The following is a 13,040-nucleotide window of genomic DNA, read 5'->3' as shown; positions in this document are numbered from 1 at the left end:
GTTATTTTTGGTGTTAACTCCTCGTTCCTTGCTCCAACACAGTAGGCGATTGTGACACATATATTAAAATGTCTTAATTTAGCTTGAGATGGCACAGTGCTAACTACTGGGAAAATATCACAGTACCCATAATCCCGAATAGAGATCTGACAATCAGAGTCACGGAAAAATGGAAAATGGTCTATTAGATACAGTGCCAGGTATCACACATACATTTCAATCATATCACCTAGTGTTGGACAATAATTCAATATCAATATATATTGCAATATATTTTTTTTTTCAAAAATGGTGACATGATTTTTAATCACATTTCCGATATTTCAATAGGCCTATACTAGGGCTGTGAATCTTTGGGTAGACAGCGATTCGATTTGATTCATGATTCATAGGTTTTCGATTCGATTCAAGAACGATTTTTGCAAATTTAGAACGATTCGATTCACAATTAAATTAGATTCGATTCGATTATAACGATTAGATTCTGCATTCTTTAAGTGCATTCACAGGATTATTTAAATGCTTCCCCTAAATTCTTTAAATGCTTAGTCAGGGGCAAATTACACAGCAGCCTTTATGGTTACAGAACCATAGGTGTCACAATTCCCGAGGAACGAGGAAACGAGGAGTACTTGAATAACACAGTCTTTAATAATCCACAGGAAAACCGAGAATAAGGAGGTCATTCAACAAGTAGACCCGACAAACAAGAACTGTAAGGACTAGAACTTTTAAAGGCAGGATAATTGGGGAGGAACGAGACACACCTGGAATCAAATTAACACAATCAGCATGAGGAAGAAACTGGGTCACAGGGGCAAAAACACACAGTCCATAATCCTGACAATAGGTTAGAGAGAAAAAAAAAACACTTTTGTCCATTGTTAGATGCTAGTTTAATGATGCTACGGCATGACATGGCATACGTAAAAATTTGTGTAAGCCAAGATTTTAAAAAAGAGCTTTAAAAGCATTATGTACAGGCTAACATTTTGTCACACCAGGGGCGTAGCCATCATTTCAGAAGTGACAGAAATGTCAAATACAATAATTTTATGTATGTATGTATTATTATAATTTCTTTTTTTTTTTTTTTACAAGGAATTATTTTCTTATCTATTACTTTGAATTTGCTATAAGATGATTTTTTTTATGATTGAATTTTATGATTGTTTTATATACTACAAACAATTATTTCAATTTTCTGCACAGAATAAGGTAGGAAATATACTTTATAGTTTCTGTACTGTAATAAATGATATGTCAATTAGCACTGCATCATTCATACATTTTATTTATTTATTGTGTTTATTGTCTTAACGTTTCAGTTCATTCTGCTTTTTATTCAGATTAGTTGCAGATATAGCCTGGCACATCTATGAGCGCGAGATCAATTCTCTTTCAGTGCGAAAACTTCTTTATCTAATTTTCATAAAATAAAATGCTATGGTATTTAACTTTTCCTCTCCATTGGCAAATGATGATTATGAAAGAAAACGTGCCCAATTTCTGTTTGCTATAGCAACGAACACTACTTTCATGCATCTGATTTTCAGAGAAACCTTGCGCTCTTATTTCAAGGTTGTTGTTAATGCTGTGGTTTCCTTCGTACATTTGGTTCAACAACATTGTTAAAACACATTTATCATTCAATGGAACTGTGCGTATGCTTAAGACACTTACATTTCTGCTCCCTCCGTGCAATAAATACGCAGCTTTAGACTGCTCAGGTAATGTCGTCGTTAAGATGCCGAGAGCCATTGAAAAACTACAGAAAAGCAAACCTACTTCACTTTAGCATTACTGGCCACGAGTACTAAGGAGAGATCACACGTCAGCTGCTCAAAAAATGTGTCAGTGAGACGAACTGAGCTCGAGCGCAATCCTGTGACAGTCACAGGCGGTTAGTGGAGCGCGTGAAGCAGAGATGCGAGGCACGAACACTGTTCAAGGTCTCCATTAATTCGTGCTTGTAGTAATTTAATGTGTATATATTTTGAAAGCATTGAATCGCTATAGAAATCGCGATTCATTCGATTCTTAGCGTTTTAAATCGATTACTGTCCGAAATCGACGATTCACGATTCAAAAATCATGTTTCAAGATCGATGCATATGCATCGTCAGGGTTTGTAATCGATGCATCGATCAAACGAGTGAATCGTTACACCCCTAGCCTATACGTTACCAGTGTTTCTCATACATTGATTTATTTGTGGTTGTCGACTTTGTTGAATAAACATGAACACTGCACGTTTCAACATCAAAACGCGGCGTGGGTGTTTTCTATGAATGTATCTTTGATGGGAACAGACTCAGTGGCGGAGCTAGAGTTTTATAAATGGGGTGGCCAAGGTTAATTCAGGGGGTCCATAGACATGACAGAAAATCAGTGTATACCTCCAACCTGGCATAAAAAAGCATAAATAAATCCTACAATTGCTGATTACTTCACATTACCCCATATTAGTTAAACATACCGTAACTTCAAATATTAGTATATTGGAACTTATTTCTCTTATTTCTATCATCTCATTAACAAGTGGTTGGAGCAAAAGAACGAACATTAACTTGTATGCTACAGTGAATTTTGTAAAGATTGTTCAGGAAACCTCAAACTTCAACTTACTTCAAACAGGGCTGCCAGCTTTTGAGTTCAGCCTGAAGTGAGAATTATTCAGGAATAATTAACAAGCTTGCAATTAAGTACGTTATTATTTATTTTATTTTTTTTTTTTTTTCTCAATTTTTCTAAACTAAAATATACAGGGAACCCTATAGTTAAGGTTAAAAGTAACAATTGGTTTGTTTAAAAGTTCATATTTAACCATTTTTATAATAACGTTATATCTACAGTGGTGGCCAAAATTATTAGAACCCTAGTATTTTCAGCAGCTAAAAAATGGTTTTAAGTGAGTTGTTTCTTTCTTTCTTTCTTTCTTTCATTTAATCAGGAACAATGCACAATAATAGTACATACAATATGCAAAAAGGCGCCAGATTTAGCCAACACTGGCTAATTTTCATCCGTAGTCCCTCTATCTAGTAGTTTCTATCTTTTTCTGTAGTGTGTCAGTAGGAAATATCAGTTTACATTTCCAAACATTCATTTTGCCAATTGTAATAATCCAGTTTAGATTTTTGTCTGACAGCAGCCAGTGCTCCACACAGAGATCTGATTTGATCATAATCCAATCTGTCTGGAATGACATGAAGAAACAGAACAAACTGAGACAAACTAAATCCAGAAGAACTGTGGCAACATCTCCAAGACGCTTCAAGAAAGTACTGTTAAAAGTTTGAGGCACTTGTGTAAAAATGCTATAAAATGAGGATGCTGTCAAAAATGATGTCATAAATGTTTGTTCTGTATCTTCATGTCATTCCAGACAGACTGGAAGATGATCAGATCAGATCTCTGTGTGGAGCAAACAAAAATCTCACTGGATTATTACAATTAATGGCAAAATTAATGTTTGGAAATGTAAACTGATATTTCCTACTGACAGACTACAGCAAAAGATAGAAATAACGGACTTAAAACAATTTTTTTGCTGCTGAAAATTCTAGTGTTCTAATAATGTTGGCCACCACTGTATACATTTGTATTAATTATAATAAAAAGAGCAATTATGAGTAAATGTATAATAAATTTAATTTTTGCAAAATACTCCTAGTTTATGGACAGTGAATGGATTCTGCTATGTGACAGTGTTTTGAAGCTGCTGTCTTTCCGTGGTTGAAACATTACATGAGACATAGTGTATCATTCAACATGGATCGGACGTTCATTCAATGTTTATTTCATGCTAATTAGAATGCACTCCTGCTTCGCTTGAACTTGAGGCAAAGCGGGAACGTGTATGAACCATCACACCACTAAAGATCTCCAAAACGGAATTTATCGCTTGAAATTCTTAATAAATAATTTTGTTTTTTGCAATGTTTTTCACTCCGTAAGAAAATGACCGTTTGGCGCGAGCGGCTGGAAATGAATGAGACGAAGCGCAATGCGGTACACCAGACGCACCACATCCTTGAGTTTGAGGCAAAAATAAAGGCTTCTTTCAGTACGATTAAACAAAGAAATGAAATAGTAGCATATTAAATTACTGGGGAGGCACCCGGGGTGGCCGATCAGATGTGAGGGGTGTCCAGAGCCACCCTGGCTCTGCCACTGAACAGACTGTCTTCAGACTGTCTTCTTTTTTTCTGTTTTCTGCTGCAACTGTACTTTTCATATTCTTTATCCTGGCTGAAGCTTTTCTGTTTAAATCTATAAGAATAGTCAGCCTATGTCATAGTTTAAAGATATTAATATTATTAAAGTGAGTTGACGATGATTTCACATGTCTTGTTTGTATGAAGGCTAAAACAAATAAAAGGTGAACATTAATTTATTTGTACTCTTATTATTTCTAAAATATGATTATGGCAAATTCATTTTTCAGAAGTTTGTAGGTACAGACATAGTTGCAGTTTTTCTGAGGCTTTTTTTAAATTTTGTTCATATCAATATCAGAATTATATTGTATCGACTGAAATTAAGAAATATATTGTGATATAAATTTTGGCCATATTGTCCAGCCCTAATATAATCTAATCATCCACGTGAGATATTTGTGATTGGAACCAGATGATTGGTGCTTGGGGCTATATTTTTAATGTTATTGTTTTTAAGTTTCATCAGCTGGAAACGAAAGAACATGACCTGGGAAGTGGAGAGTCATGTGACCTCATTGCTCTCGTATCATGAACTCAAGCTGGTGTTCAGTGTTGATTTCTGCTGTTTATTATTTATTATTAATTTTCAGACAGATATTTATTCATTTAACTCATCAATCAAAGCTGTTTCAAAGGGCATATGCTTTTACTGGCAATGATCAGAGCTGATTGTGTTAAAGGGGTCATATGATGTTGCTAAAAAAACATTATTTTGTGTATTAACAAAAATACTACAGCGAGAATCAAAGTTACGCCTTCTTTCTTTGCGTGAACATTTGGGTGGTGTTATGCAAATCTTCCCACATAGTGACGTAGGTATGTGGGGGCGTGTTAGAACGAGCCGTTTTAGGTAGGTGTGGCTGACTCTTAACTTTTATAAAGAATATCTCTTTGGATTTGAGACTTTAGTCTTTGCAACTTTACAGATCTTCTTTATGCACCAAGAGCTTGTAACACTCCAAAGAGAAAAGAAAAATTGAATTCGCATCATATGACCCCTTTAACATGCAGATCACTGACTTTAATATAGTAAGACTTATTCAGCAGTCAAAAAATCCTTCATGATATTTAAATTATCATTTTGCCCATCAGAAGAAAGACACTCATAGGTTTGGAACGACAAGAGGGAAAGTAAATGATGACTGAATTTACATTTTTAGTCAAACTGTTCCTTTACCTCTTTCTTACTTGCAAGCATTGTTATTTACGTCAGGAAAATTAAATGTAAGTAAACCTGTAAGCAAACGCCCGGCATTTATTTTACGGTCAGTCTAATATTCTCTGTTACCTAATATTTCTGTCTGAACTCATTCAAAATATAAAATCAAAGAAGCAACTCAACTTTCTAGAGGCACATCACCAAGTAAAACACTTTCCATGGTCACTAACGGTCAAATACAGGCCTACAGATATTTTTGTTGGATCAGTGTTTGTATTTTTGCATGTTCACATGCAGGTTATTTCCGAGCACTTGGTGCTCCTGGCTGCTGATTGGCTAGAACCAGGATATCACAACATTGAAGAACCATATAAATACATTTTGAAGTTCTGAAGTCTCATTAACAGAATTAATTCCATCAGTATTTTTTGTCAATTTCATCGATCTGCAGCAATGCATCACTTTCTTTCATTACTGTTAGTCATTATTGGGCTATTTGTGAGCGTTCAGACCAGAATTTTCAGATCAGTGCTGACTGTGCCGAATGGGGTCCGGTGGGGGACATGGGATGAAATAAAAATGTGTCCAAGTGAAACGTACGCCATAGGGTTTAGTCTAAAGGTAAGTCGGGCAATGACTGGATTATGGTAATATGGGGGTTTCATAGTGATTAAACATGTAATTGGTGACTGATGGTTCAGTCACTGTTAGTAATGAACTGCATCTGCTTAAGATTTCCTTAAGTTCCTGCTTAATACTAAAGAACATGAAGATCAAGTCGCTGTGGGTTGTGTTCGAGTTAACTCTAAAACATTGCTTGTGGCTCCATCTTTTGAATGGAGGATTGTCATGTTGTTTGTTTTTAAGGTGTATAGAAGACCTTCCTCTGATGATATCCCCTCTGGGGATGATAACGAAGTACTCACTGGGATTCGTCTTTACTGTACCAGCATATTGAGTGTCTTGATGGGCTCATATGTGGTCCACACCTCAGTTCAGTCAGAAGTAGAACGGTAAAGGGCTCACATTCCGAGTAATAAAACTAACTATAGCAGGTTTTATTAAGAATTCTTACATTAATACTTAGGAGCAGCTTCTTCATAAGCTAGACAAATAAAAGGATTTTCTTGAAAATAATAACTGATTCGATCAATAAAATTGTGTTTGTCCACAGCTCCGGTCAGTGGATATTTAATAGACTGGATGGATTTTGTTCTTGTACGTCCTTATTGACTGCTTTTCAGCTGAGATTTGGAGCCGGCATAACCACAAACATCAAGTGAGTATATGCTGGTATAAGTCATATTGTTTTTTTTTTTTGTGTGGTCTTTTTTTTGTGAAAGCTGTATGAGCGTGACTGTGATTGTGCACAAGGTTGCAGATTATCACATGACTGATCACATTCAGAACAACAGCATGATTGTGTGATATTGTTTTTATACAACATAGTTTGATAAACAATAAATTAAAGGGGTCATGAATTGCTTTTTTGCCTAAGAGACAATAATGAAGTATGCATTTATCTGTCTGTGCAAGCAGTCCTGTGTCAATCTCTATTACATAATAAAGAGGATAAAGTAGAAAACTAATTATTTTGGTTTTATTAAAAGCTGTTTTTGGGCTAACGAGAAAGTTTAACAGGGACAATTCACCCCAAAATGAAAATTCTGTCATCATTTACACACCCTCAAGAATGATGGTAGCCACTGACTTCCGTAGCATGAGAAAAAAAATACTATGAAAGTCAGTGGCTACCATCAACTGTTTGTTCGCCAACATTCTTCAAAATATCTTTCTCAGAAGACATTTTTTTTTAGAAGAAATAAACTTTTGGGACAACTAGATGCATGACAGTAGCCACTGTCTTCCAGAGTACTATTGAAGTCAATGAATGGCTACCATCAACTGTTTGAAGGTTTTCCCTTTAAGTTCTGAAACTTACAGTATGTTTTTATAGCACAATGACCTCTTATATATTAGAAGATCAAGGAACATTTGATTTCTAAATTTATGACCACTTTAATACTGAGCAACTTTGATTTCAGACAAAAATCAGACAGTATCCACCAACTAGGGGTGTGCGATATATATCGTCTGCGATAATATCGTACGTTTTATGTTTAATATATCAAAACATTATTTATGCATTTGTAATTGCAGGTTAAATGCATTCATGTCTTGCATTAAACAAAATACATGTGTGTAAATACATCTAAATGCCACTTCAGATGCAGCTTCTGTGTTGATTTAATTTGCTTGGTAACAGCCCAAATGTCTTATTATTCTAATTGCCTGATTAAATGTAAGAATTTGACTCAAAATATAATGGACACTTTTAGAAAAAATGGCTTTATAAAGTTAAAAATGCCCATAAAATGCAAAAATCCGTTTAAACTTATTGGAAAAGATTAATTTCTATCAGTATGAACTGACCACCACACAGAATATGAAGAATATTAAAAACATTAGGAGTCAGCTGTCTTCGGCAGTCCTTAAGGTACCAGCACAATAACACACTCAGCAAAATATCGTCTAATTATCGTTATCGATAAAATCCCATAAAATATTGAGATATAATTTTTTGTCAATATCGCACACCCCTACCACCAACACCACACTAGTGAGAGAAACTCGCTCTGAGTGATCATGGAGCAAGAGAAAACAAGCACTCTGACATTAACAGTGCTCCTCACTCCAGGCAAAATCACATAAACCCGTTTTCACCTCACACTGCTCACAAACTTTTTTTAGTATTTTTTTATATTTTGTTAGTACTGATTATTTTATGAATTTTCTCCAGATTCAACTGCAGTCGAGAGAAAGTGCTAGAGGGTGACAGCAGAAGCAGGGGCGAGTGGAGTGGCTGGAGTCAAAAGTGTGAGTGAAGAGGAATTTGTGGTTTCAGTACGCTGAAAGAAGGGCCACAGGGAAACCGAACCTACAAAAACGTGCGCATGTATTGCTGCGATTAAGGTGATGCGATCGCGTGCACACACTCAGATGGCAAAGCAACTTCACATATAACACTGTTTGTTTGTTTGATTACACAATAGAAGTGCTGGCTGAGCTGATTTCTGTTTTATTTCAGGTGTAAGCGGACAACCAGAAAAACAAGAAGATCAAATGGATCATAATTGATCATCATACTATGATGAACTAGCATTAACTGCATTATACAGTATAGTTTAATGTGCAGTCCGCTGATCATAACAACGTTTACTAGACAGCCTCTCACTTATTACACAGCTATTTATAAAACAATTAATAATTAAATAATGATTTGAGTTTTAATTCTTTCATGTAATTCTTTAGCTTGAAGACTCCTGATCTGGCAACAAATATCAGCATTAAAGTTTCTTTCTAAGAAGCTAAGAAGCAGTTTCACATCCTTTATTGTAACATCTTACATCAAATTTTCATGACATTAGTATATTACAAGCTTACATTGGATTCAAAGTAATCGTCATATCATACACGCATCACATAGCCGTGTATTAAAATGTATTCAGTTAGCCTGAAATGGCACAATGCAGTCCATTGACAATAATGTCTTACAAAAATGTTCATGGAAAGGGATGCAAAAATGTATACAAACATCATTTTAATATTTGAGGCATTCTTGGTTGTGCAGGACATCCATGTCTAAGAATTAACATCATCTTTGAAGGACAGAAATACGGTCTTATATTTTATTTCGCCCATATATAATGCCCTTCCTCACTAACCTCACTGAAGTTGTTAACATTTAAATTTATCTTTGCTTCTCGCTCATTTGTTCTTAATTTCTCTAAATACATTTGGACTTGACTGACTAATCAAAGAATGAATAAAACAGGTACATTTACAATAACTTTCATTTCTGTAGAAGTCCAAGGCATAAGAAAAGTCTTTACAATATATACTTAAAGTATTTCTGTGAACTACTGTGATATCAAAATGTAAAAAATACATTGAATACAAATGCCAAGCAATGCAGATTTAAATGAGCTAACCTTTTTCTTTCTAAATAGAGTGGCATTTGACCTGTTTAGTGTTTGTGTAATTGTGTGTTTACATGCAGGTCATTGACTTTAATATCTGAGTATATCTGTATTTCTGTGCCACAGTTTTGCATAATTGTCTGATTACTGTCTTGAACCAGAGAATCGTAATATTGATCAAATCTGATGTCTTGGGCGAATGGTCAGTTTATATTTTAACTATTTATTTTTGGAGAGAGGTTCTGTTTGCTGTGCTGGTTGGACTTGGATCCAGCTGTTGGTGGAGGGTCAATGTCCTACATTGAGCTCTGTGACGAACCGACAACACACACACACACACACACACACACACACACACGTCTGTTCCGATCTCCAGCAGGAGACATAAAGACAGCTCTCAAACCATGTACAAGTTTCTGTCTCTGACGCTGATTTCACTGCTGGCTGTTTTCGGGCAGTATGTGATCGCAGGAGGACGCTTCGAGCGAACCATCAGCAGACCTTTTGGGTCAGTGCTGAAGGTCCATAATGGGATGCGATGGGGCTCGTGGAGTCAGAAAGAAATGTGTCCAACTGGAATGTACGCCACAGGTTTTAGTCTTAAGGTGAGTAACTATTACCAGTATACAGTAGTGTGAGGTTTAGTGGTTGGTAACCAACTCCACTTCAAATCAAAACTGACTATTTACTTACTTAATTCATGTTCCTGATCTTATTATGAATGGTTAGTCTGGTTATAATTGATTATTGTGAAGTTTTCACCTAATGCCATCTAAGCCATGCTGACTATAGGTAATGTTAAAGTTAACCAATAGTGAATTCTACAATAGCACACTGTATGATATTATTATAATACGTGTTAGTATTATGGCATGTGTGTGATATGATCAAAATTATAACCCCAAAATGTGAATTTTTAATCATGGCACGGATACACAGCATCTAACAGTAATTAGGTTTGTCACGACAACAAAATATTAGCTCAGATATTTGCAGACCAGAAATGTTAGATCTTTTAATCAAAAATAAATGGTAAAAAAATGTTTGTAATTTTTTTTTTCTTATTTTTAAATTTGGCTACATTTGGCCCTTTTTCTTGCCATGAAAATAGCCATGATAGCTTTATAAACACCAAAGCATCATAAATTAAAACAAAAAAACATATAGATTTCATAATCCTCAGTATCTTAACTTCAATTGACAACTATTATACGCATATCCAACTTTGCCCACATACATACAGTATACTCACATAAAAAAATATACCAAAACTCAACTACAGTAGCTGATCATTTATATGAGTAAAACACCACAGGGCTCGACAATAAGCCTTGACATGTGCTTGTCATAAGGGCAATATTTTCCTAACCTTACTAAATGTACGTGTCATCATTTGCGTCAAATTCTTACATTTTATCAATACATTCAGTTAGAATAATTAGACTCTGTGTGGTTATTACCATTCAAATCAAATCAGTATCAACAAACTCCATCTTTCCACTGCAGAGGAAACTGAAGCTGCATCGAAAATTCCATTTAGATGTATTTACTCAGACTGTGTAATAAAGATAAGAGGTTCCATAAATGCATTTACACAGTAAAATTGCAAATGCATAAATAATGTTATAAGATTAATGTTTAACTTTTTTTTTTTTTACATATAAATATAAAATGTTGGGAAATGCAGTGCTACTTTTAAATATGAAAACAAACCACCAGTAGGTGGCGGCAAGTCACTGTCTTAATGAGTGAGTCACTGATTCAACCAATTCCTTCAAATGGCTAATTCATTCAATAAATAAAGCAAGTGACTTTCTTTATGAATGGCTCACTGAATCATTGACTCAACCGATTCCTTCAAAAATGCTTAATCATTCAGTAACGAAACACCGCTGTGTGTTGCTCTGAGATGCGCGACTGTTCTGCTGTGGCTTTGCTTAGAACTATTTTCGTTAGCAAAAACGGTCAATAATGTGTCTAAAATGTAATTCATTTAATATTAACTACTTGTTTATTGAACTACTGTTGTATAAAATCAATGTCACATTTGCAATCGTGCTGGTGCTTGGTCGTGATGTTGCTTACCTATATCATATGTTATATAGAATATTTATCTTTTTTTTCTACCACAGTATGTTTGTTTCTTTGTGTGTGCTGTTGCACCTATTAGTTTTGATTTTTCCGTGAGTCAGATAACGTTACGCTGCACGACATGTCAATACATTATCCGTTATCAGTCACCATTTACTCTGAAAGTAATAAAAGCAGAATCATTCTCACCAAAGTTTCGGTGCTGCCCTAGTTTTATGGTATTTATGTTTTTACTGTATTTCGTTTTCATTTTTTAGATTTTCAGTTTTCATTTTGGTTTTATGTTAAGTTTTAATTATTTCTAATTTTGTAATTTTAGTACTTCAACTTAAACTAAATAGAAATTAGAAATATTTCCTGAAAGTGTAACTGTTTGTTTAACTGATTTTATCTGAGTTAATGCAAGTTCTTAGTTTTTGTTTTAGTTAACCATAATAATAACAACTGCTCAGAGTGACTATAAAGGTATTAGTACATCACTTGCTGTTGTTTTTCTAAAGGTGGCAGGTATGTGGGAATCTCTGCTGGTTGGTGATAACACAGCGCTCAATGGGATTCGTCTTCACTGCATCAACCCGTCCAAAAGCTCATCGGGCCCGTACGAGGACTACGCCACAATTCAGTCCGACGTAGGAAGGTGAAGAGCTTGAACTGGACGTAATACAGAGGCTCTGTACCAAAACCTAGTGAGCTGCTTATATAGAGAGCATCCTATGACAGAGTTGCTGCCTATGTAGAGCGCTTCAAATCAGCCACTAATGAGGATAATTTCAATTAGATGCAGCCATGTGCGAGACAGCATATTCGAATTTGGAACAGAGCTGGCATCATCAAAGATTTTTGCTATCTCTTTTAAGCTGGATTTTTTTATTAGGCAGCGGCTATTTGCAATAAGTGTAAATAGCGATAGATACTATTTACACTAAGTGCAAAAAGCAGTATTTTTAGCTATATGCTATTTACACTAAGTGCAAATAGCCATAGAATATATTTACACTATGGTAAAATAGCACGATTTCCTTTATTTATACTACTTATTGCAAAATAGTGGCAATAATAACATATTGAATGTAAATTAGAATTTTAATTCAAATTATTAAATGAATGCCACTTTATTGGGACAATAAAGCCCTCCCCACACCTACCCTAAACCTACCCGATACTTTTTCAACTTTCCAATTATTTCCATAATTTTCATTGAAAATAATTGCCATTCCCATGTGAATCTCATATTGAAAAGATTTGAAATTTGATTTGAAAAGGGAGAGAAAAAAGTTCAGCGAAAGGCGGATTCGAACCCGAGTCGGTTGCGTCAAAAAGCACACACCTAACCATGTACATCCCTGGAACTTAGGCCTGGGCGATAAAACGGTATCGATATTTATCGACGGTACACCTTCTTCAATATCGATAGAAAAAATGTTCGATATAGCGCACGATATAGGCACGTGCTATGAGTGACGCAGACAGCACACACAAACATGAACACATGCTGAAATGAGTGCTGTGCCTGCCCGTGATGCGGAGTTCGTGAATAAAGAAGGAATAAACATTTGCATTTGAATGTTAGGAGTGGGTCAGGGAGCG

The 13,040-nt window shown here is 35.3% G+C and overlaps 1 protein-coding gene across 1 annotated transcript in view; it reads left to right on the top strand.

The window, feature by feature from the left end:
• The first annotated feature begins 9,685 nt into the window (after window positions 1-9,685).
• The window catches only part of LOC107677860 (vitelline membrane outer layer protein 1-like), a 5,425-nt gene continuing 2,070 nt past the window's right edge, over window positions 9,686-13,040 (top strand). The window contains exons 1-2 of the mRNA XM_016472923.1: window positions 9,686-9,967; window positions 11,954-12,090. Of these exons, the coding sequence (XP_016328409.1) occupies window positions 9,767-9,967; window positions 11,954-12,090 (338 nt within the window). The 5' untranslated portion in view covers window positions 9,686-9,766. The remainder of the gene's footprint in view (window positions 9,968-11,953; window positions 12,091-13,040) is intronic.

The sequence above is a fragment of the Sinocyclocheilus anshuiensis genome, unplaced genomic scaffold, assembly GCF_001515605.1.
Source record: "Sinocyclocheilus anshuiensis isolate Anshui unplaced genomic scaffold, SAMN03320099.WGS_v1.1 scaffold993, whole genome shotgun sequence".
Classification (NCBI taxonomy): Eukaryota; Metazoa; Chordata; class Actinopteri; order Cypriniformes; family Cyprinidae; genus Sinocyclocheilus; species Sinocyclocheilus anshuiensis.
Note: the sequence above shows the minus strand (reverse complement) of the source record. Positions and strands in the feature narration are given on the sequence as shown.